This window comes from Polypterus senegalus, chromosome 9 (assembly GCF_016835505.1).
Source record: "Polypterus senegalus isolate Bchr_013 chromosome 9, ASM1683550v1, whole genome shotgun sequence".
Taxonomy (NCBI): Eukaryota; Metazoa; Chordata; class Cladistia; order Polypteriformes; family Polypteridae; genus Polypterus; species Polypterus senegalus.
The window spans coordinates 172,253,807-172,280,464 of record NC_053162.1 but is presented as its reverse complement, the minus strand read 5'-3'; the positions used below and the strand labels follow the sequence as shown (position 1 = coordinate 172,280,464).

Genomic DNA, 26,658 nt, shown 5'->3' with positions numbered 1-26,658 from the left:
GCTGAATGTGTGACGCAGCAGGCTGAGTTAACGCGGCTGGAGCTTGACGTGAACTTCGAGGCCGGCATTCCTGAAGGAGTCCTGTGGGAGCCAACGGAATATTTTGTAGGAGGGGGATTTCATTTTAGTGCTGCAGTATTGGAGTGGGCAGGACGTAAAGTGGTTCTGTGCTGAAGTGGGTGGAAGTGGAAGGAAACATTTAGTTTGTGTGTGTGGTTATAAAAAAAAAAAAAATCAGCTCAGCACAGCCTTCTACTTCTGATCATGTTATCCTTGGCTGATGACGTCCTCTTCAACCATGAGATCAACTGAAACCTGAACAACGGGAGTGGTCTTCACCGTTGACAAGGCCTGCGTCAAATGGGCAGCCAATAACCGGCCTTGACTGAACGTAATAAGGCAGTAGTCCGCAAGCACACTGTGACTTGCCCGGTTTGGGTGTCGGCTACTCCATTTCTAAAATGTCCTGCTGAAAGTGTTCGTTTTGCTCGCCGCTGACAGCTGCTGGATTTCCAGGGGGAAAACATCCAGACAAGAAGGCTATGCGAACTGTGAAATTAACTTTAATAAAAACATACATCTTAACAAGGATTTACATCTACTCTCTCTTTATATATAAAATCCTAAGCCTAAAAGTGCACCAGTTTTATGTGACTTTTTATGTCCCATTTTTTGTCATGCTTTAGCTTTAATTCGGGCTTATTTTAAAACCTACATATATATGTTTGGTATCATCTTTTTCAGAATTTATCGTAATTTATTGTGATGTTGTTAGATTTCCAGATTCTTACTCCGTTTTTAAAGTATAAACTAAAATATCAAGAAAGTCGCGGTTTTTATTTTTGATTGAGTAAACTTTCTCTCACAAGAACAAACTATTAAAAAAAAAAAAGATCTATTCATACATAACACCAATGTTTGTATTTAGGTGATTTAGTTAGCTGAAGGTCGAGTTACGATGACCCATTGCAGACCACCTTCATTTTCACGTGATTTCTCTGGTTATTTAAAGCAGTCATTGTTTTTTTAAAAGTTTTTTTTTTATCTATAAGAATGTCAGTTAAAACGATGGATCATTTATTTAGTCTCTTATAAATACTCAAGTGTAGTGGACCTCAGTTTAATGGGAGTACTGCAACTGGTAAGAGCGTGTTAAATAAGAATTCTTTTTTTTTACATATTTATAGAATTTCGTGATTTTGACTCAAATAATAATTTTTCTTTTGTACATTTACAGATTTTACTAATATTCTGGCTGTAACCGGGGGTTGGGCGCCAAAGGTGCCAGGGGGCTTGGCCCCCTAGTACTAAATATAAAAAGACAGGAACAGACTTTCTGGGTCTGGGTATGTGAAATCAGCATGAATTTTAAAATCCCCCTACATTGTCCTTCGTTAGCTGGTGCTATCATCACACGTATGTCTGGTGAGAAAAATACAGCAAAAAAATGTGCAAACTGCATACAAGGAGCCACTGGAATAGGGTTCACACTCAGTGGCACTAACTGGGGGGCCATGTCACTGCTCTATATTATATTAAATAAAAAATTATGATTAAAAACTTTAGTAAAGTTAACGTCATTAAATAGGACATATATATATATATATATATATATATATATATATATATATATATATATATATATATATACACACACATACACACACACACAAGTAACGGCACACTACAGTGAGTCCACGAGACTTGAGCAATCCTAGTTTTCATCCTCTTTCTCTGTACGTTTATCATTCATTTGCTCAGAGGTTGATGCGTTTGTTGCTTCCTGAGCTGCTCTTCTTTTCTCCACCCAAGCAGCCTGCGTCTTCTTTTCTTTCGTTGGCATCTTTTCACGTTAAAACTGATTAAGTCAGTGTTTGTGTTGCAATTACTTAGTACGTTTTCTTTAATTTTTCCACTTAAGCTGGCACTTAAGTCTTCAATCTGCCTCAAGAATGACTTAAGATATGAAGAGGTAGGGGAAGTGACGGCGAAGATGGTAAGGGTGAGAATGGCACCTGTACCCATGGGCTGCACAGCTGCCCTGCTGCCCGCTGCCGAGAGTTGATTCTACAATAGCATAAAATAAAAATAGTAATAACCATGGAGGTCAATCCTCACCCTGAAAGAAGATAGTAGACATCATGTAGTATATGTGTACCAAATTTCAGGTCAATAGTTCAAATGGTTTGCGAGCTACAGGTGATTTAAAATCCTCGACAGACATGGCAGTGTATTAAGAAGATACAGACCTGTGACATTTTATATATCTTATATGTTGTGGCAAATGGTGGGACGCCCCGACAATGGAAGGGCTAGGGGACAAAGCTTTTTCAGGACATTTTCTGCCCTGGCCCGATAGAGGGCAGCCTCCTTGGCTTACAGCGTTTACTGGGCCCTGTTTAGCAATGCTAACATCACACCAGAAAGTGCTGCCGGAAGGTCGCTGGACACCTGGAGTCCTTCCTGGTGGTTCTATAAAAGGGGCCAGTCCCCTCTACTCAATGGCCAGAGTTGTGATGAAGAAGGACGAAGCTTGTGAGGAGGACTGGAGGTGTAGGGACTGTGCTGTGAGGAACAGAGAAAGAAGTGCTTCCCACTTAAAACAAATGTGTGCTGTGGGGCAGAACTTATGTCTCTGCCCGTCTGTATCGGGTTAGGATGGCTGGAGCTTCACAATGTATAGTGACAGCTTTTGCACATATTTTTCAGGTTCCTAACGCTATAAATGTTATATCACATACCCGTATTCTTCTTACATGTGCACACACAAACATTTCAGAGATTTAAAAGACTGACTTTATTTGAAATGTTAAGAGTGCCTCTCACTAACTAACTAACTAAGTGCTGAATAACAGCCATGTCACACAGACCTGCCAAAGGATTCTGGCAGGCAGAGATTAACAAAGAGGGCTGTGAAATCTGAAAGGCCACACTCTGCCAAGAAAATTCTTGTTTCATCAACGTTGTCCTATAGAAAGTCTCACGAGCTACGGCTTCCCAAAGATCACTTCCACAAATCACGTGCAGATGAGGAAATCGTGACCGGCCGCTACTCCTCCACATTACGTGACCCACCCGGCCGGCTGGCCAGCTGATGAGTTCTGCTCTGCCCCCTCACCCCGCGCTCTCAACATCTCTGCCCATAAAGCACAATCTGCAAGGCGCACACATCGGCCCGGCTCAGGGCGTACATTAGCATGCGCATCAAGCCTGGTGGGCTTCTGTTTATTAGATTAAGTGCTTTGTTATGGTGAAGAGCAATAATCTACAAAACAGCCTTGGGGGTCAGAGGAAGGTGCCCAGTGCATCACTAAACGGGGTCTTTACATGTCACATGAGGAAAGAGAAAAATGAACACAAACAGACAAGATGGCAGGGATTGCATTTTTATTTTACTATATTTAGAAGTTCTCTCTTGTCATTTTTAATTTATATTTGAGTAAAATGCAATTCCCTCAGCCTTTGCCAGAATTACATTTCTTATTTTTTTAATTACTGCATAGTGCACAGGACTTGTAAGTGGATGGCACTTAATAAGAATGAAATGAAAGCTGAATAATTATTAACTAATGGAGACAAAAAATATAACTTGTGGCTAAAATATTAAGGAAGATTACATTTGTAAGACAAGGCAGATTTTAAAAGGGCACACCACGGGCACATGAAAAATACAAAAGAAAATCTTCAAACACTTCAGGGGCAGGGAGACCACAGCTCACCCTGGCAACACCGGGGGAAAGGCAGGAGCCACTCGAGTGAGTGTGTCAACAGTGCCATGGAGCTACTGGAATAATAACTGATCATTTATTAGATGAAAAATAGACAGACAGATAATAAAAGGTGCTACATAATAGATAGATCAATATAAAAGGTGGTATATAATAAATAGATGATACAAAAGGCTCTATACCACAGCTAGTTAGAAATATATTAAAGGTACTATATTAGATATGCTATGGATGGATGGATGGATGGATAGATAGATAGATAGATCTTAGTTTGTCCCCTAAGTGAAATCAGGGCTTTTAATAAATAAATTAATCAATACACACACTGGTCTGAATACACACCAGAATGACTAAAAAGAAAGAAAATGTCTGAGTTGCCAGTCCCAGCCCCAGTAAGGCGCTATACAGGCATACTGCCGTTGGTATAAAGGACCCCCGGTGTTGTTTCTTGACACACTTCTGCTGAGTGATTCATTGGCTCAGTCCTCAGTGTTGGTGTGTCAGAGACAGGATGTCTGGCTTTGTTCATAATGGCACTCAGTTTTGATTTTAATTCTTTCCTTTGCTATGACCTGGAGGGGGTCAGACATATGTCCCATAACTGAACCTGACCTTTTAATTAGCTTCTTGATTTGGTGGGCTTCTTTTGAAGTGATGTTATCAGCCCCCCAAGCACAACCACCATCCCAGAGTTACAGAAAATGTGAAGGATGCCAGTTCCCACATTAAAGGTGTGCCGTCTCCGAAGGTTAAAGAGCCTGCTCATCCCCTCCGTCTATAGCCCATCTGTGCTCCAAGCCAGTCCAGCCTTGTAATGATTTTGCTGTTGTCTTGTCCTATCACATAAGTCAGCCTACTTGTGCAAACTGCCGTCTGCATGGATCCTGAACAAGTCAAATGGCCTTCTCTACTCAAGACAAAGCCACAGAACAGCACAGCTCTTAAATATTTACGATGACCAGTAAGACTGCAGTGAAGCTTTTCTAACACATGCTACATAACGGGCACTATAAGGTCAGAGCTCCTTCAAAATTACCAGCACAGCAAGTGCTAATGTCTCCTGGCTAGACTCTAGAAAAGCCCAAGATGCATTAGGCAGCATAAGCAGCCAAACAATCACATGCCATCTGCTGTAAGAGGACCATGTGGAAATTTGGCACACTTTTACCATTTCTAGATCAAACTAGCAAAATATGCCAAAAAAGGAAAGAACACTGGGAATGTAAGCCTGTTAAGTTTATAAATGTTAGTCTAAAGGATTAGAATCAAGATATGAAATAATGAAATTTAAGAAAAAATGGAAAATAAAAATGGGGCAATCAGTGCAGCCACTTGATGCTTGGGGAGGTGGCGTCACAGCACTTTTAAAGCTACACATGCCCCTTTCTAGGCATTGACACTTGGAGATATATTGTGGAAAAAAATAAACACAAAAAAACCCAACAAACTTTGTGTTTATGTCTATCCTTAAGTGACTTTCAGCTGGGCCTTCATTAGGAAACATTCATGCAATGCTTAATATGCATCACGCAGCGAGACGATTAAAGAGTGCATCAGGAGAAGGCAAAGAAACTGGCAAGCGCGCCTTGTAAGAAATGTTTATGCCAGCCCTGAAGGACAGAGACCTGGGGATTAGACTGAGTCGACACACTTTATTTATGATGGCGATATCAGTCAGGGGTTGACTTCAAAGAACTGTATAAATTTAAAATGAGACAAGTTTCTCACTGATTCATCACCATGGGCAAAACAGCTGCGATTTAAGAATTTAGCCTTATTTATAGATAAATCAAGTTTCAAAGTATTCTGTTCAGATTGAAGAGGACCACAGTATCTCAATAAGAAGTTATAAGTGGCTGGTTGATAAGACAAGGTCATCAAAGACAACCAAAGGATCCCAAGGAGGCTGGCAGTGCAGCCAAATGGCCTATAAAGAGCAACTTCAGGTCACACCCTGACGTAATGTGATTGTAAGCAAGCCACTTAAACTAAAAGCACTCTAGCTTTATATTATATACACATATATACATATATATATATATATATATATATATATATATATATATATATATATACACATATATATACACATATATATATATATATACACATATATATATATATATATATATATATATATATATATATATATATATATATATATATACACATATATATACACATATATATATATATATATATATATATATATATATATATATATATATATATATATATATATATATATATATATATATATATATATATATATATATATATATATATATATATATATATATATATATATACACACAGAACTGTCTCTCTCCCTGTATATATAAAGTAACTACATGTCATATACACACACACACATACTGTATATCAGTGTTTCCCAGCCTCGGTCCTGTGGCTGCAGGTTTTTGTTCCCACCAGCTTCTGTTTTTAATTGGACTCATGGGCTAATTAAGTGATGTGTTATTTCCCAAGTTCTGTGTTTTGGGAACAATATAGAAATTAGAAAACTAAGTCTGGTTAATTAAGTATATATATATATATATATATATATATATATATATATATATATATATATATATATATATATATATATATATATATTTTAAAATGTACCAAGCACTTATATGGGAATAATGTATTTTCTTTTTAACAATATTTTTATCTTGATTTTCATTCTACTTTTCTAGGTGTTCTAATTGTTTAATTAATTCATTATTTACTAAATAGTGGGTCTGATGCAAAAGTAGTTGCACCCTTGGATTACTCTGTGTAGTTTGCCAGCGTGTGTCTGCTCTGCTCATTTATAATTTTCAATAATAAGATAAAACGAAGGGGAAAAACTGCACAGAGAAAGGGCAAAATATAACAAAATCAACAAAAGATAGTTAAGCATTTTAATCGATAGCAAAAGCAGAAATTTTTCTAAATGTCTTATAAATGTACAAATCTTGCTGCTGTGCTTTTCTGAATGTAGAATAAAAGAAAAATAATACCAGCTAATTAAATGAGATCAGTGTTGTCAGGTGTTGTCACTGATTAGGAATCTGGTTGGAACAAAAACCTGCAGCCACAGTGCACCCCCAGGACGGATGTTAGGAAACACCCAAGGTCTATCACAAAATTAATGAAGCCAATTGAAACATCCAAAGAGCTGTAACTGTGACACCTACAGGCATAATGGATGGAAATGACCGACGTGTAACATACAATAAAATTCTTAATATCAGTCGTACTAAATTCATGGCCATTCTCTTCTGTTACGAGTAAATATATCAGTCCAGTCTTCCTTCTTTTTCTTCTTTCGGCTGCTCCCGTTAGGGGTCGCCACAGCGGATCATGATTTTCCATATCTTTCTGTCCTCTGCATCTTGTTCCGTTACCCCCATCGCCTGCATGTCCTCTCTCACCACATCCATAAACCGTCTCTTAGGCCTTCCTCTTTTCCTCTTACCTGTCAGCTCTATCCTTAGCATCCTTCTATTATTCTACTCAGCATCTCTCCTCTGCAAATGGCCAAACCAACAAAAGCTGCCACAATAAAACTCTTAGGCCACACTGTCCATAAGATTATGAATGATTGGATAAAGAATCTGGGCAGAGGCTACATCCAAGCTACAGTGTTTTCATTTAATTACGACATTTGTAAACGAAAATGATCTTCGCTCACACCTGCGTTTTCACGTCATTTACAAAAGTACCTTTGCTCACAATAAAACAAAAGAAAATGCATATGAGGCAACCATTGGCCTACAGTGGGCACTTGTGCATTGGTGGAAACAGGAAGGAGTTTGGGTCCTGCTTGAAGGGATAGATACGCAGGTGCCAGTGGGATTTATCGCAAAACCATAGTGAAGGGTAAATTACTTGTCTTTTGGCACATGTACACAGCACTCAAACTACACAAAATGTCATTTGGATGCAGACAGGTAAGCAATGCAGCAAGCACCATAGAAAGCAATACTTCTACAGAGATGTCTGCTATGTTGGAATGCAGTCTTTGTGAATGACCAATCAGGGTTCAGGATTTAATGAGGGAAGGACCGCGTAATAAGCACAAACCAATCAGAGCACGATTAGAGTCTTTGTCTTTAAAACTCTTCATTTTCACTCATCCACATTGCATCCCTGAGCTGGCATTTTCAGAAATCTATGGCTCTGTAGAGCATTTTCAAAAGTCTCCATTTCTGGGGGTAGTGTGGACGAAAACAGAGACTAATATCTGTGCTTTAAACAAAAACGTAGCGGTGTGGATGTAGGCTGATGCTGCTCTAGGAGAAAACGCAAAAAAAAGAGCAACTGATGCAGACTGGCCACATAAATAGAATGGAGGCTAGAAAGGAAATCCAAACAGTGCAGAGAGGCCTGAGGATGACAGGAGCAGGAGCACACCGAGGGGCAGCTACACAGAAGTGAGGAGGTAGGATGGAAAAGAATTAAAAGAGACAAAGAAGACGGCAGCAGATCAGGAAAAGTGGAAGAGGTGGTGTGAAGAGGAGACCCCAATGCCGTGACTGGCATAAAACTAAAACTGAGTTAAGCGATCTGGTAGGTGTCCCTAAATAAAACAAGTAATTATGAGCACTGCCATTTGTATAGACATGAACATTTGAACGAAAGACACAATGACATGGACATTTTCAAATGACATCAAAGGTGTCTTCTTTCCTGTTAGAAGTGATTTAAAGAAGTCAAAGGCTTTAAAAGACTGCAGGCGATTAGAGGCGCTTTAAATGAACGCATTAAAAGTAAGCCAAAAATTTTTAATTACCTGTCAGACAGTCTTGGACTCACAATCCCTCCTAACCCATTAACAGCTGTGTTTGGGGTTCTTCCAGAGGGTCTTAAAGTGGAGAAAGGCAAACAAACTGTGATTGCATTCACTACACTGTTGGCACGCAGACTTATTCTGATAAACTGGAAGAACCCAAACTCTCCTCTTTTAAGTCAGTGGGAAACTGATGTGTTATATTATTTAAAATTGGAAAAAATCAAATACTCAGTTAGAGGATCTGTGCAGACTTTTTTCAAAACATGGCAGGATCTAAACAGTAATATTTTGAAATGATTTTATAAAGCACAGAGAATTTGTTGATTTAGGTATTTTTAAAAGCCTTAAATTTTACACCGTTTGGCTTGCTCTCTCTCTCAAGGGTGGGGATCGATCTGTTCTTAGCATAATTCTTTTTTGTAAAACTTGATTGCTATGTATTGATTGTAATAAAATTAATAAATAAAAAAAAAAAAAAAAGTAAGCCATTCAGTCCATCTGGTTCACTGGCTGTTTGATAACAAAGCTGTTCCAGGATTACATCCACAACATGGTGGGCGTCTGCTTCCACACCATAACTGGGCAGGTTGCAATTAATTTCCTGAGTAAAGAAGCGTTTCCTGGTTTCCACATCCATCCCAAACTGCAATCATACATCCATCTCTCTGAGCCCAATGTTTCGCCAGTATGTGATAACAGAGAGCAGCAACAAAGCAGAGACAGCTGGGTACGAAACCCAAAAGAAAGCCGTGTCCAAAGAAATTGAGTCTGTCTTGTGTGAAATCTCTCATTATGTTCATTTTTTTTTTTTTAAACCTGTCTTAAAACTGAGTCGCTAAAATAAAAAGCTCCAAACAGTCCAATCTGACCGTCCTGTTTAATAACGAAGTACTGAACAAAGCAGGACTCATTCACTCAGACAGAGCTCACCCGATACATTCACAATTCCAGTTGCCCCCACAAGATCACAGGACAAAGTTACAGAGGACAAACAGCAGTTGGCTCATTCCAGTCGCTATTAACATTTTAAATAACATCCTAAGGCTTAAATTGTGGCATAAACAGTTATCACTTGTGCCAATCATCAGCAGAGTCCTATTGTTGGTTTTATTTTATATGTAATATGTTCTGATCTTAAACTACAAGCATTACTTTCACTACTACATTTTTGTACAATGTTTATGTTTGAAGGTTGGATTTTAGTTTGCTGTATTTTTAACACCCAGGACATCTTGCTCTGTCTGTAAAAGACTGTTGACAAACCAAATTTCCCTCTTTTGAGACAATACGCTAGTTTGACAGGCCATAGTTGCTTAACCTCCTTATTCCTTAAGCATAAGCGTGACTCAGGCCCGGAAATCTGTGTAATTACGGTTCTTCCCAAGTCAGACTCAGGGTGACATGTAGTGATTTGATTTAATGTGTTAAGCTCAAACAACGCTCAGAATTGCACTCTGCTGCCATCTAGTGGATAAAACAACATCTCTCTATTAAACAAAAAGACCTTGGGATGAGACATGACCTGTTCAGAGAAACGAGACGTGACTTCTCAGAAAGACACTTTCACGTCCCGCAAGATGAGACTTTGTACCAAGAGAGTTAACCACGCCCGGGGCCGGAAATAAAAGACAAAGAGTAGATGACAAAGTAGAACGTCGTAAAAAATTCAAAAACGTTGGCACGATACATATGCGGAGCAGGTTAGTGATAATGAAAGTACAAAAATTCCAAAGTTGACAAAAAATGATAGTAAAGATCACATAAGCGCAAACAACTGGAAATTTGTACTCGGTGAAATAATGGAACAGCGAAAAGAGATCAAATAGTGTTTGAGGATGTCTGGGGGAGAAGAGACACAAGGCAGTGAGACAAAAAGACAGCTGCAGTACAGGCTTTTAAACGTTCAAAGCGCCGCACGAGATGCAGATCACGCAGCACAGCAGCAAGCCAGCAGCTGATTGAGCAAAGAGGAGGTTAAAAAAAAAAAAAGGTATTTGTTTCTAATTTTATTGATTTTGGAGGAGCGACTGCGTCTCATTGGTGTGCATTCAGCCTCCCTCTTCAAAATGGCACGTAGCGCTGGGGGGGGGGAGAATTTGGAGAGCAAAGCGATCAGGGGGCTAAGCCCCGTAGATTTGCTATATAAAAATTGCAAACATTTCTATGTGTTTTGCCACTCTAAGGTAACTCATCAATATTCATAAGAAGGGCAGAGCCTTCAACCAAAGCACAACGGTGTGAGAATGACAAGCCGTAATGGCAGTTTTAGAACAAACTCAAATTGACACATTATATTGAAATTACATAAACAAGAAAGGTGACGATGTGAATTGGTTATCAGACGTCAACACGGATAGTGAAACTGATGCATACGCCACTGTACGACCCAACCCGCATGATCTGCCTGATGAATCCAGTCATCGGAAGGTTCACCACTGTGCAAGTAAGCTTGTGCAAAAAGGCAAAATGATTGCAATCAAGTAGAAAGACAAGAGAGATGTCAGCCCCCTAACCTACCGACTGTTCACAATGCAGCAACATGTTGTTTGTGTCTGGGGAAATGTGGAAGTCACAAAGCCTTATGCTGTGGTAGCTTACCACCACACATGGGGGGCCAAAAATCATGAAGATCAGGCATCGACATTCTACCCTCACATGCCTTACACTGGCTGTGGCAGATACTTCATTTCTGGAGGGTGGGACTGGACCACATGTCTGCCTGGTGGGGTTGCCAACCAGGATCCCAAGCTGTTTTGCCATGTGGTGTGATTCCCGAGGGTGATCTGGCTTGCAGGACCCTCATTGTGCTGTACCAGTACCTGCTCCCCAACCTGACCTTTCCAGGGTAGACATCACAAACACTAAGCAGGCTGCGGCCACCATCACCATGATACCAAAAACAGGGAACCGCAGGTCCTCTGAAGCACCATTACCCAATGGGCCACTCTGCTGCCACATGCATCAGTCATTCTTGTAAGGGACTCTTCTTTTCAGAGTACTTTAGACGTGATAAAAAGGACAAACTGGAGCTTTTAATTGGAGACTAACATAGTAAACCTGTATTAGTGTCCAAGTTTGGGGAAGACAGCAGGTCCTCTCATCCTCAGCCAGTTTCTATCTCTTCTGTTGCTCTCCAAACACGGTCCACATCCAGTACGTCAACCAGGCGAACCTGTGCCACTCTGTCTAACACGTAGGAAGCGATGGGAGATCATTTTGAATTTAGCAAATCTGAAAGTGTCTCGTCTGCAGCCAGCACAGGCATTTTCAACATACAGGAGGTGCAGAGGAGGGAGACAGCCAGCCTAACACATTTCACGCTCGACGTCTGTGAATCAAGCAATCACTGTATCTCTCCATGAGTTCAGACACGAAGGCAGCCTCCATTATCATTTGGCAGGCTACTGAAAGAAAATGTTTCATTTTTGCCCAGTTAAAATTCTTACTAAAATACAGGAAAAATGGCCAGTAGGAGGAGGAGGAGGAGGAGGAGGCGGCGGCGGCTGCAGCAGTTCCTCAGTGGCACATTTGGTGTGGGCACAGATTGGACAGAGGAGGAAAAAGCCAGCTGCACTGCTAATGCAAGCTCCAGTGGGCCAGTGCCCAGGGGGAAGCTGATGCCAAGGTGGGAGAAAGACTGCATTTATATTCGTTTGTTTATGGAACTGGATAGTTGGTTGGCTGAAGACCTTGGGAAATTAACAACTTAGGTGTGAAGTGGGTCTGCCGATCAGCAATTAAGACTAGAATGTTCTGTAGAAAATATGAATATATGCGTCTATACTCCTAGCTATGTAAAAGTATGCTGATATAAAGTCACGCAGTCTCTTAACTAAATCATTAAAGCTTCATCCGTAACCAAAACGTCTTTAAAACTATTTCTCAAGAACTCGTAAAAGTAATTCACTAAGTATGGGGGTGCAGGGGCACTTTGTGATTCTGTGCATCTCCTTTTCTTCCTTTCTTGCTTTTATTTTATTAACAATTTCATTTCTTTAGTGTGCCAGTCATGAAGGAGCAGCAAATTTTCTGCAGGATGCCAGTGATCACTGCGGCCAAAGGCAAGCCATTTCCGCTGACATGCCTTTAGCCACAGAGGTATAAGATCAGATGTGTGCCATCCATGGAAAAGGAAAAGCAGTGAAGTTTAAGAGACCGACATCAACGAAATGAGTTGCTTTCATATTCACATGGATGGCGCAACAACTCCTGGCCTTTTTCCTCCTTTAATCGATGATACACTATATGGACTAAAGTATTGGGACGCCCGACCATAACAGCAACAGGGACTTTAATGACTTTGCATTCAAATACATAGACTGTGTTTCTGTGGGAATTTGTGCCCATTTGTTCTGTAGAGTATTTATGAGGTCAGACCTGGCTCGCAATCTCCATTCCAGTTCATCCCAAAAGTGTTTGATGGTGTGGGGGTCAGGGCTCTTTGTGGGCCAGTCAAGTTCTTCCACATCAAACTCACCCCACTATGTCTATATGGAGTTTGATTTGTGCACTGGGCCACAGTCATGCTGGAATAGAAAAGGGTCTTCGCCAAACTGTTTCCCCAAAGCTGGCAGCATAATATTGTCCAAAACGCTTTGGTATGCTGAAGCATTAAGAATGCCCTTCACTAGAAGGGTCTGCGCCCAAACCCTGAAAAACAGCCCTGCACCATTATCCCTCCTCTGCCAAACCTCACAGTTGGCACAGTGCAGTCAGGCAGGTAACATTCTCCCGGCATCCATCAAACGCAGACTCTCCCATCTGATTGCCAAACAGAGAAGTGTGATTTGTCACTCCATTGAACACGTTTCCACTGCTCCACAGTCCAGTGACGGTGTGCTTTACACCACACCACCCGACGCTTGGCATTGGACTTGGAGATGTGAGGTTTGCATGCATTTATTTGGCCATGAAAACCCATTCCATGAAGCTCCCGCCGCACAGATTTTGTGCTTACGTTCAGCTATGGAATCACTTTAGCAGTCGTTGACCTCCTGCTCGGTGACTTTGTGGTCCATCTTCTGCTCCGTGGCCGAGTTTCTGTTGTTCCTAAACGATTCCACTTTCCAATAACACCACTAACAGCTGACTGTGGAATGTCCAGCAGGGCTGAAATTTCATGAACCGTACTTATTGCTGAGGTGGCATCCTATCAGAGTACCACCCTTGGAGTCACCGAGTTCTTCAGAGCAACTCGTTTTGTTTCACACAAATGTTTATAAATGGAGATGGCGTGGCCAGGTGCTCGATTTTATAGACCTGTGGCAATGGGTCTGATTGAAACACCCGAACTCAATTATTAAGAAGTGTGTCCCGATACTTCTGTCCATATAGTGCATATTGGGCTGACCATACTGTGATACCATAATGAGTTGATTTTCCTCTACCAAAACCCTGAAAGCCTTAAAATCTAACAAGTGATTTGGTCTTTTATCCAAGTGTTAAGTAACTGCACCCCTTTCAGTTTTGGTTCAATGCCCATTTTATGGGATGGCACAGACTGCCCACTTTCCAAAAGGCCTTTCTGATGTCCCCTTCCTTTAATTGCCTTTTAAAATAAACAAGAGGGCCAGTGCTTATCCAGGTTTTAAAATACATTATAGTCAAACAGTGAATTCAGAAAGTATTCAGACACTTCATCACACTTTTTTGCGCTAAATAAATTTGTCGTTCTTGCCCATCAGTCCTCACTCACTAACCCAAAATGACAAAGCAAAATCCTGTTTTCAGAATGAATGGCAAGTTTATTAAAACTGAAACACTGAAATCTCTCATTCCTATAAGCATTCAGACCTTTTGCTGTGACAATCCAAACTGTGCTCAGGTGTATCCCCCGTTGGCTTTACTACGGAACTGGAATGGAGACCACCCGCGGCAAACTGATTCGATTGGACATTATGAGTTAGTGAGTGCAGGTTAAAGGACAAGAGTGGAAACTGTATCCAATTAAATTAAATGTACACCATAATATCTGTGTGTGTGTGTGTTCAGAAAGTGAACACTTTCTGAATCCACTGTTGATGAAGAAGATGATGAAAACAACAGATATTAGTAGATCTCTCCGGCCTTTTGCCCCCACTACAACTGATCAGACAACAGCCCACTTCTATGTTAATGTTCACTGACACACAGGCCATATCGAGATGTACAGGCCTAGTCATTCGGGACCCCTAATTATCCCCTGTCTCTAATTGGCTGACTGTCTGTCACCTCCTAACAGCTAATATGTGCTGAGCATTCTGGCACAAAATGGATGCTACACATTGGTGGTGGTTCACCATTCACTATGTAAAGCACTTGGAGTAGTGAGAAAAGCACTATATAAATGTAAAGCATTATTATTATTAGTTTATGTAATATTATCTTCCACCTACTACTACTCCCAGTCACCATGCTAATCCCGCTAACTTGTCTTTGTAAGGTGAATATTCTTACACGTTGTCCATCTCCAAGTCCACACCTCCCTCCGTGGGCAGCAGCAGATATGGGTTTCCACAGGCCGGGCGGAACTTGTATCCAGTCAAGACAAAAAATATCAAAGTGGCCAGTTCATCGAGGAGCTAAAGATGAAAGAAATAAAAACAGACAAAATCAGAACAACTTAGAAACAGAAAAATATAAAAACTTTGGACAAATCTGTGCAATTCTCTTCTGTTAATGTTCAGTTACATATAAAGTGTTAATGGCTTTTGTAGAGACAGTCATAACAAGCAAGGGTGCAAATTAGAACAGTCTGGAAGAGAAAAGGCCATTTAGCCTAAGCCAAGAAAGCTCGCCAGTCCTATCCACTTCAATTCTTCTCACATCAAGTCGAGATCTGAAAGTCCCTAAAGTCTTACTGTCCACCACTCTACTCTGTCACTTATTCTATGTGTCTGTAGTTCTCTGTGTGAAGAGCAACTTCCTAATGTTTGTGTGAAATTTAACCTTCACAACTTACCAACTGTGTCCCCTTGATCTTCATGAACTCATTTTAAAATCCCAGTCTCGATCCAATGGACTAATTCCTTTCATAATTTTAAAAACTTCATCTCCTTTAAAGGCTCAGCTCTTTTCATCTTTCCTCATAATTCATCCCCTGTAGCCCCTCAATCAGCCAAGTCGCTCTTCTCTGGACCTTCTCTAGAGCTGCTATGTCCGATTTGTAACCTGGAGACCAAAACTGCACCCAGCACTCCAGATGAGGCCTCACTAGTGAGTTATAAAGCCTGAGCAGAACCTCCTGTGACTTGTACTCCACACATCAAGGCGCTATATAACTCAACATTCTGTTAGCCTTCTAAATGCACTCCTTTATCGCCTGCAGCTCTGTGATTTTCTGGGCTGGTAACATCACCTCAAGAGAGGCTCACCAAATCAACAAGCTAATTAAAAGGGCAGTCTCAGATATTGGATACACTGTGGACCCCCTGAAGGTCGTAGCAAAGGAGACAAAAAAAACCAAAAACAAAAAGAAGTGCCATTATGAACAACATTGCACATCCTCTGTCTGACCCACCAACACGGAGGACTTTTAGCCGACAAAATATTCAGCACAAATGTGCCAAGAAACCCAATGGGGGCTTCTTTATACCCACAGCAACATGTCTGCATAATGCCTCACTATAACTGCCAGGTTAGAATTTTGTCTTTCTTTTTAATTATTCTTCTATTTAGTCATTCTGGTGCATGTTCAGACTAAATTGTTTGTATGTATATTTATCTCCCTGTATTTGATAAGCCATATGAAGATCTGTAATGTTCAGACTCACAAGAATGAACTAAGCAGCTTACAATTCAAAGCCGAATCTTCAGCTCAGATGGAATCTCATGAAACCTGACATTAATCAACCCGTCAGCAATTAGAAATCCTGCACCTTTTTGGTATTTATTTAAACTCCTAGTAAACTTTTAAACTCTGGACTCCAAATCCCATTTTACCTTTTTAATGACTGATATACGGCAGGTTGTTTGTGTATCTTTTAGATCACTCTTTTAGAATCTTAAAAGAAGATGTATTGTTACACATACCTGTTTGGAATTTATTACTCAGTCAGTCATTTTCTAACCCGCTATATCCTAGCACAGGGTCACGGGGGTCTGCTGGAATTTATTAGCCTGCGGTAATTAGGATTGAGAAGGGACATCAGCATGGGAAAGGAAAACAGAAGGTGCAATGCAAACAAGTGAGGGATTCTGAGATTACTGATTTAGTCGGGTAATTATTAGTTAAATCTATGGAAGGAAAGGTCTTTTAAAAGTGAGAGGCATACGTGTCTGAAAAATTAGGGAAGAACAAGAGAGGAAGAATATCGTCACCCAGGGAAGACATCTGCATCTTCTCCAATGAGACTGGCAAGATACAAGACTCTGCAGACTGAAGAAAATTCTGAAACAACTACAGTATATCCTTCCAGAAACTTAAAATATTAAAAAAAAAGTATTTTCCTACATCATCATATACATCCTTTTAGAAAGTAGCTTTAAAAAAATCTTTTAACTTTTTCTGCTAGTGGTTTTATTAACATTGTTTTCTATTTTAGATATTGTTTGATTGGGTCAAGGTATATTGTTAAGTGCACCTAGTGTGGGTGGCTGCCACATTCCGACAGCAGCTGAGGAGGACGTATCCAATAAAAGGCAGCATTGTGAGCGGGCACCTGCTTTGGTGATTGGCATGGGTGTGGCTCATGTCTTGGATGGTCTGCTTGTGCCAAACTAGTAAGTCTCTTTACTTGAAGCAGCTGTCCACGTGCAGGTAAGCCATACACATGGGGCGCTATAAACAGATAACACCTACTGTAACACTCACACAAACAACAAAGTTAATAAGAACTAGAGGTAACAGACATAGGAACTTCTCTGATAAGACACAGTATAGTAATAAGGGCATCTGGTGTGGGTGATTGTCATATTGCGACAGGGGTTAGCAGTTGAGGAAAAGACGTCTTCCAATAGTAGCAGCGTTTTTTAGTTCACTGATACAAACTTTTAATATGTCTTAAATCACATAGTCTTATGTGCAATTCCACAGGCACCTGCCTGTCTTTCTGCAGATTTTAGATAAATGGATAGATAGACACTTTATTAATCCCAAGGGGAAATTCACATGCTCCAGCAGCATACTGATAACAACAATATCAAGTTAAAGAGTATTAAAAATGCAGGTAAAAACAGACAATAACTTTGTATAATGTTAACGTTTACCCCCTCGGGTGGAATTGAAGAGTCGCATTGTGTGGAGGAGGAGCAATCTCCTCAGTCTGTCAGTGGAGCAGGACGGTGACAGCAGTCTGTCGCTGAAGCTACTCCTCTGTCTGGAGGTAATACTGTTTAGTGGATGCAGTGGATTCTCCATGACTGACAGGAGCCTGCTCAGCGCCCGTTGCTCTGCCACAGATGTCAAACTGTCTAGCTCCGTGCCTGATTTTATACCTTTTACATCATTGTTCTTGCATAACGGGAGATGGACAGCTCGGTCCTTTACAGAGCATCCACTGTTGAGTCCATGAAATATACGGATTTCTCCAAGTATTAAGAAAAGGAAGACTTCGGTCAGACTTCCACGTTCAGCTTTGTAGGCAGGAAAGCACTGGAGGTTCAAGCCACAAAGATCTCACGACCGATTCACAAAGTCCTCCAGTGTTCCAGTTGTGAAAAATGACATCAACAAGTGGTGACCTTGCAACTTGCCTTGGATAAAGTGATCAACAGTTATCAAAAAAAGGAGGAGGAAAACCATGAGCATTAGACACAAAAGACTAGAATAACTATCACTTAACAGAGATTACATTGGCAGCAAAAGGAGTACATGTAAGCATGTGAACGGCTCCTCAGTGGATGAATTCAGTAGCAAATGTCAGCTTGAAAAGCGAGCAGCCATAAAACACGTAAACACTTGAACTCTTTCAGGGCGGATGTCGACTTTTGTCAAAAGGAGGGGTTGACGATGGTAATCAGCTGTATACGGTGACAAAATCCACTGTTATGTTTTAGTTGGACTCTCTTTGCTAGAAGGAAAATCAGTTTCATTGGTCTGACCGAGATTCTCTGCGCTCACGTGAGTAGCGAGGAGCAAACAATGACAAAAATGGCATCAACATCTGGTGAAAGATCGAAGTGAATGAGTAAAGCAAAAATACTCGGAGGACGACATTTTGCATATTATCGCTGAACTGGACTCTGACTTCTCAGACTCTGATTGTAATTAAAAACGAATATGAGGTACCAACATCAGCTGATTGGTCCCCAGCTGATCACAGCGCTGAACAGGTTCGTGTAGCTGAAGCGTCTACAACAACATTCGCCTGTTACGACTGCTGCTTACAGTGACAAGAGGTACAAATCAATGCACTGCAACCGTGACTGCTGCCACTGCACCCCCCTCATGCGAAGACAGCCTGGCAGCCAGCCTGCCACACATTCCTGGTGAACTGCCAGCTACAGCACACAGCAACACACGTTTTATGTTGATTTCTGTGTAAAATCTCTGCTTCATGTGCCTTTCAGAAAATTGTGTTTTTTGTAAAAAATATTTAGCCTTTATAGGGAGTTAAACAGATAATCACCATTTTTCAGTCTTTAGGCATCAGGCTTCATAACAATGTCCTCACTTTGTAGTGGTCTGGTGCTGCTAAGATTCACACTGTCAAAGAGACAGTGATTTATTTATTTTTTTAGTGGAGATTCCAGGAACACACTAAGTCTTGGCCCCACCTTCACGCACTCACAAACAAAAAGCCAACAGAAATAAAATAGCAAATAAAGAATGTATTAACACTAATAATGAAAACAACGGTGATGTACAATAAACACTCACTATAAAGTCCATGGGAAACACCAAAGGATGAAATATAATGATGAAGATAGATAGTCCAGAGATCCGCACGTTGAATGGGAATGTAAAGAGATAGTCCTACAGGCAGTTCCTGAAATGGTGAAGACAGGTGGATGGGTTCAGGAGCACTCCCGTCTTTGCATGATAGCCATAAATCCACATACAGTCCTCATATACACAGGCAGACGGCCGACAATCCAGACACCAACCAAGAAACCATCCAGGACAAAACGAATAAGCACAGGTAACCCAACAGAATGATGACAGACAGGAACTTGAAACAGTCAGTCATTGTCCAACCTGCTATATCCTAACACAGGGTCACAGGTGTCTGCTGGAGTCAATACCAACAAGCACAGGGTGCAAGGCATTAACAAACCCCGGGCAGAGCACACACACACCCACACACCAAGCACACACAAGGGACAATTTAGGATCGCCAATGCACCTAACCTGCATGTCTTTGGACTGTGGGAGGAAACCGGAGCACCTGTAAACACGTGGAGAGCAAATTCTACTGTATACAGGGAGGACCCAGGAAGCGAACCCAGGTCTCCGTACTGCCAGGCAGCAGCATGACCACTGCGCCACCGTGCCGCCCAAACTTGAAAACACAACATACTTTTTTTCCTTTTGGTCACTGGCCACTTTTTAAGAGCCGCGTGGACCTCCTTTGACCCCAACAGCCCCTGCACCCTCAGCAGAAGACCAATTAGAGCCAGAGCCACTGCAGAGATTGCTGGGAGTTGTAGTTTCAAACTCTAGTAGCACCACTACAACTTGACGCATGAATAGGTGCGAGAAGGATGGGAAACGAAAGGTTGACTATGGAGTTGACCAGAAAAATAAAAACAAATGCTTTTAAATGGATGCTTTTAAAATATATTTCAAGAATTCTTTCTAAACAGGCTTTTATATGTTATCATCATTTTTACTTGTTTTATTTTTGTTTAGGTGAAATGGACTTGCTAAACTGGACCCACTGAGTATGTGTGTGATAGATAGATAGATAGATAGATAGATAGATAGATAGATAGATAGATAGATAGATAGATAGATAGATAGATAGATAGATAGATATAGATAGATAGATAGATAGATAGATAGATAGATAGATAGATAGATAGATAGATAGATAGATAGATAGATAGTCCTTGTGTGACTAAATAAAAATATTAATATTATTAAATGAGTCATTCAGCCAATAGATTAGACGAGTCAAACTCTGTTTTAAAGGTTCGGCCTCAGAATTCTTCATGAAACTAAGGCATCTAAACAAAGCCAGGACTCTCAGAATGCCAAGATCAGAATTAAAATCTCTCTTCTCCAAAGTGCCCAGATGTTTTTGGATTTTAATTTCCCACACTGGGACTTCTCATTTTCTGTGTTTTTTTTCCCTTCTCACACCACATTTTGTTTTTCTTTTTCATTTCTAACTGTCATGTCAGGCTGCCTTGAGAGAGTAAAGACCCAACAAGAATGCTGCTTCGCACCACTTAGACATGAATGCAATGTGGGGGGAAGGGGAGGGGGAGTTGGGGGTCCTAAAGGGGTCATCAGGGTGACAGCAGTGCACAGAAATGTAAACAAAGCTAGAAAAATAATGAAGGACACAAGAATTCCAAGGCAAAACATTGTCAAAAACGTGCTCCAGCGCCCTGAGATCTCGACTGTCTGTGATTTACTGTTACATTCCTGAGGTTTCTCAGACATGGCGGCGAAACTGTGCTGCTCGGAAAATGTACACGAGATGGCCTTTGTCTTTGGGTCAGCTCCATCTTCACACACTTCGTGCTTATGGAGATCTAAATCAATCTGCTTGTACTTTTAAATTCTAACGTGTGCCTGAACTCCCATTACAGCAGATCTGAACAACCAGGCAGAAACCTGGCAAAGCTGAAGGCAAACCTGCTGCAGAAAATTGGGTTTGGCTTTAAACCAACATCTGATGATTAAATGTTAATTGTATAAATTTGATTTTCCCCAAGAAGGGGTGTAAGTCTTGTAACAGATGTGTGCCCTTCAGTGGGCTGTATCCACCATGTGGCACCCTGGGCTCAGAAATGGATTAAGGAAGTCTGAAAATCTTATGAAAGAAGTAAAGGAAACCCGACTCCATCACACGGCGAGGCCTGGACACACTGGAAGCTTCTGTGGAAAAGAGGATGATGGGAAAAATGGAAAATCATGAAAAATCTCAAACCACCATCACCTGTAGTAGGCGCTCTCTTGAAGCACTTTTAGCCAGAGGGGCATTACACCACGGTGGGCTAAGAAGTGCTTCTGAGGGTCTCTTCTGACCCACTGCTATCAAGCAATTCAATGCTTCCACCTGCTGTACTCGTTAAGCTTATTTATTTATTGATTGGTTGATTGATTGGTTGTATTGTCTGTTCTGTGCGTCTGTATTTATTTCTTAGGATTCTGCTGCTGTGTGCATCTGAGTTGCCCTGTAAAAGGTGTCATTTTGTTTGACTTCTCATTGCACCCTGGGATTTATAAAGTTTATCAGCTCTAACACTTTAGGCACATCTAGCACTCGTTTACTCTTATGTAATAAGATCTTATAGCTCTCTTTGGGTCTTCATAACACTTCCAAGGCATCACTAAAGTGTTTATTCACCTTTGCAATGTCACCTACTAGCAAAACGTCACTGTGGGGTGGTCTGAGGTGGCTTAACGGAGTCGCATTTCTCTTGATGTGGCATATTCAGTATAAGGCCTGTGAGTCCTTCGTAATAACAAGTCATTTTACCATCATGTCAATATGCCACAGAGGTGAATAACCCATCTGCTGATGTTTTATAAGTGCTGTGAAGACAGAAAGACGCCGTGGCTAAGGTCTTGTGACAGAGGAGTAAATGAGTGATTAACAGATGCATTGTTGTAGTACCTAAACTAACCTGTTACCAGTAAAGTTATCACTTGAAAGCAAAATTAAATCTACACATTTAAAGGAAACCATGTCAGAAACCTCCTATGAAGAATAAAAAATTTGGACGGCGTTTTCCCTTGCCCAGATTTGGGTCACCAGGGCCCCCCTCTGTAGCTAGGCCTGGTGGTGGGGCTCGATGGCGAGCGCCTGGTGGCTGGGCCAAAACCCATGGGGCTTGGCCAGGCACAGCCCAAAGAGGCAACGTAGGTCCCCCTTCCCATGGGCTCACCACCTCGTGCGAGTTGGGTGGTGTCCGAAAGCAGTGACCTTGGCGGTCTGATCCTTGGCTACAAAAGCTGGCTCTTGGGACGTGGAATGTCACCTCTCTGAAGGGGAAGGAGCCTGAGCTAGTGCGCGAGGTCGAGAGGTTCCGGCTATATATAGTTGGGCTCACCTCGATGCACAGCTTGGACTCTGGAACCAATCTCCTTGAGAGGGGCTGGATTCTCTACCACTTTGGAGTTGCCCCTGGTGAGAGGCGCCAAGTGGGTGTGGGCATACTTATTGCCCCCTGACTTGGAGCCTGTTCATTGGGGTTTATCCTGGTGGACGAGAGGGTAGCCTTCCTCCGCCTTTCCTGACTGTTGTTTGTGCGTATGTGCCGAACAGCAGTTTGGAGTATCCACCCTTTTTGGAGTCCCTGGAGGGGGTGCTAGAGGGCATACCTTCAGGGGATTCCCTCGTACTGATGGGAGACTTCAATGCTCACGTGGGCAATGACAGTGAGACCTGGAAGGTCGTGATTGGGAGGAATGGCTTCCCTAATCTGAACCCGAGCGGTGTTTTGTTATTGGACTTCTGTGCTCGTCACGGATTGTCCATAACGAACACCATGTTCAAGCATAGGGGTGTTCATATGTGCACTTGGCACCAGGACACCCTAGGCCTCAGGTCGATGATCGACTTTGTGGTCGTGTCGTTGGACATGCGGCCACATGTCTTGGACACTCGGGTGAAGAGAGGGGCGGAGCTGTCAACTGATCATCATCTGCTGGTGAATAGACTTCGATGGTGGAGGAGGATGTCGGTCAGGCCTGGTAGGCCCAAACGTGTTGTGAGGGTCTGCTGGGAACGTTTGGCAGAGTCCCCTGTCAGAAGTAGCTTCAACTCCCACCTCCGGCAGAACTTTGACCACGTCCCGAGGGAGGTGGGGGATATTGAGTCTGAATGGGCCATGTTCCGTGCCTCTATTGTTGAGGCGGCTGACCGGAGCTGTGGCCGTAAGGTGGTCGGTGCTGTCGTGGTGGCAATCCTCGAACCTGTTGGTGGACACCGGCGGTGAGGGATGCCGTCAAGCTGAAGAAGGAGTCCTACTGAACCCATTTGTTCTGTGGGACTCCAGAGGCACATAATAGATACTGGCAGGCCAAGCAGAATGTGGCTTTGATGGTTGCTGAGGCAAAAACTCGGGCGTGGGAGAAGTCTAGGGAGGCCATGGAGAACGACTTTCGGATGGCTTCGAGGAGATTCTGGTCCACCGTCCAGCGTCTCAGGAGGGGGAAACAGTGCAGTCTCACACTGTATATGGTGGGGATGGTGCGCTGCTGACCTCGACTCGGGACGTTGTGGGTCGGTGGGGAGTACTTCGAAGACCTCTTCAATCCCACTAACATGCCTTCCAATGAGGAAGCAGAGCTTGGGGACTCAGAGGTGGGCTCCCCCATCTCTGGGCCTGAGGTTACCGAGGTGGTCAAAAAACTCCTTGTTGGCAAGGCCCCGGGGGTGGATGAGATATGCCTGGAGTTCCTCAAGGCTCTGGATGTTGTAGGACTGTCTTGGTTGACACGTCTCTGCAACATCGCATGGACATCGGGGACAGTGCCTCTGGACTGGCAGACCAGGGTGGTGGTTCCCCCCTCTTTAAAAAGGGGGACCGGAGGGTGTGTTCCAACTACAGAGGGTTCACACTCCTCAGCCTCCCTGGAAAAGTCTATTCGGGGGGTTCTGGAGAGGAGGGTCCGTCGGATAGTCTAACCTCGGATTCAGGAGGAACAGTGTGGTTTTCATGGTTTTCATCCTGGTCGCAGAACAGTGGATCAGCTCTACACCCTTAGCAGGGTCCTGGAGGAATCATGGGAGTTTGCCCAACCAGTCTACATGTGTTTTGTGGACTTGGTGAAGGCGTTTGACTGTGTCCCTCGGGGAATCTTGCGGGTTGGGGTGATTGGGTGTGTTCCGGGAGTATGGGGTACTGGACCCCCTGATAAGAGCTGTTCGGTCCCTGTACAACCAGTGTCAGAGCTTGGTCCAGGGTGTTGAGACGGTCCGGTTTGGTGGACTCAGGACTGGGTCACTGCTTTTTGCAGATGATGTTGTCCTGTTTGCTTCATCAGGCCGTGATCTTCAGCTCTCTCTGGATCGGTTTGCAGCTGAGTGTGAAGCGGCTGGGATGGGAATCAGCACCTCCAAATCCGAGACCATGGTCCTCAGCCTGAAAAAGGTGGAGTGCCCAGTCAGGGTTGGAGGCGAGATCCTGCCCCAAGTGGAGTAGTTCAAGAATCTCGGTGTCTTGTTCACAAGTGAGGGAAGAATGGAGCGTGAGATCGACAGGCGGATCTGTGTGGTGTCTGCAGTGATGCGGGCTCTGCATTGGTCTGTCGTGGTGAAAAAGGAGCTGAGCCGTAAGGCAAAGATCTCAATTTACCAATCGATCTGCGTTCCTACCCTCACCTATGGTCATGAGCTATGGGTAGTGACCGAAAGAATGAGACTGCGAACACAAGCGGCAGAAATGAGTTTCCTCCGCAGGTTGTCTGGGCTTTCCCTTAAAGACACGGTGAGAAGCTCAGTCATCCGGGAGGGGCTCAGAGTAGAGCTGCTGCTCCTCCATATTGAGAGGAGTCAGATGAGGTGGCTCAGGCATCTGATCAGGATGCCTCCTGGACGTCTCCCTGGCGAGGTGTTTTGGGTACGTCCAACCGGGAGGAGGCCCCGGGGAAGACACAGGACAAGCTGGAGGGAATGTGTCTCCTGGCTGGCCTGGGAACGCCTCGGGACTCCCGCGGAAGAGCTAGAAGAAGTGGCCGGGGAGAGAGAAGTCTGGGCATCTCTGTTCAAGCTGCTGCCCCCGCGACCAGACCTCGGATAAGCGGAAGAGGATGGATGGATGGATGGATGTCAGAAATGTTCTAGCAGTACGACGGTGACACCATTGGTGTAACACGAATAACTGGCTCTCTGTACCCAACCCACATTTATGGTAATGGAGATAAGAATACTGAAGATGTTCTTAATACAATATTGTGAAAAAGTATTTGCTCCCTTTCTGATTTCTTATTTTTTGCAAATAAATAAAATCATCACTTAAAAACTGCATTTTGTGTTTATTTGGGTTATCTTTGTCTAATATTTAAATTTGTTTGATGATCTGAAACATTAAAGTGTGACAAACATGCAAAAAAATAAATCAGTAAGGGGGCAAACACTTTTTCACAGCACTGTAAATACTCATACTCACCATCATGAACTAGGAGTTCAACATGATGTGTGCCCCCCGCTCCACAGTTTCATGTTACCAATCAAACAGTTCAGACGGGGGGATACAAGTACACCTTGCAGCCTCTCATTTCAGAGTATTTGCGCACACTTCATTCACATCATTGTAGAAATGACAACACTTTTTATACACCGTCCCCCCCATTTCAGGGCACTTTAATCCTGTCTGAATTGTTTGATTTGTAATTTTATCCTGAGGTGGAGCAGAGAGGTAAATCAAGAAAGCCAAATGTGTTTCTGTCCCAAACATTATGGAGGACGGCCCTTTATAAAGTACAAAACAAATTCAAATCTGAACTGAACCTCACAGACAGAATGTCTCAGAACAAACCTCACACTGATTAAACAGTCTCTGGTCAGGACCCCTGAGCTGTTACTGACAGAATCACAAAATGCTACGTATTTAAACACTGTATCTTTCCAGATTTGAACTTTGCATGTTTTTACATCTTTCTTAAAACAGACTGCTAGATGTGTGAATTTCCCCTTGGGATTAATGAAGTATCTATCTATCTATCTAGAAATATTTTCTGAATGAGAAACCACCTTACATATCAGCCTGGGAAATAAACGGGTGAACATGGGAGCGGTTTTAAGACTACGAGACATTGGTGTAATGACTGTGAACGCCACATGGAGTGGGGCTTCAGTTTTTGGGGTGCATTCTGCACAGGAGAGAGGCATAGAGGAGAAACACAGAGGGAAGATCTTCACCATCACCCTGACAAGATGTCTGCATTTACACTAAAACTGTCAGACACAAGACCACTGTGGCCTGAAGAACATTTAAAAACAACTATAGTATATACTGCCGTATAAGTCAGGAAAAATCGATCATAAAATCAGACCCCCATTCAAAAATGCGACATTTTTTTTTTTTAACATCTTCTTGCCTCCTCCA

At 42.5% G+C, this 26,658-nt stretch overlaps 1 protein-coding gene across 1 annotated transcript in view; it reads right to left on the bottom strand.

Annotated features, from left to right (window-relative positions):
• Positions 1-26,658, bottom strand: part of gpr107 (G protein-coupled receptor 107) — a 191,091-nt gene that overhangs the window by 14,923 nt on the left and 149,510 nt on the right. Inside the window, exon 17 of the mRNA XM_039764256.1 lies at positions 14,947-15,071. Within this exon, the coding sequence (XP_039620190.1) occupies positions 14,947-15,071 (125 nt within the window). The remainder of the gene's footprint in view (positions 1-14,946; positions 15,072-26,658) is intronic.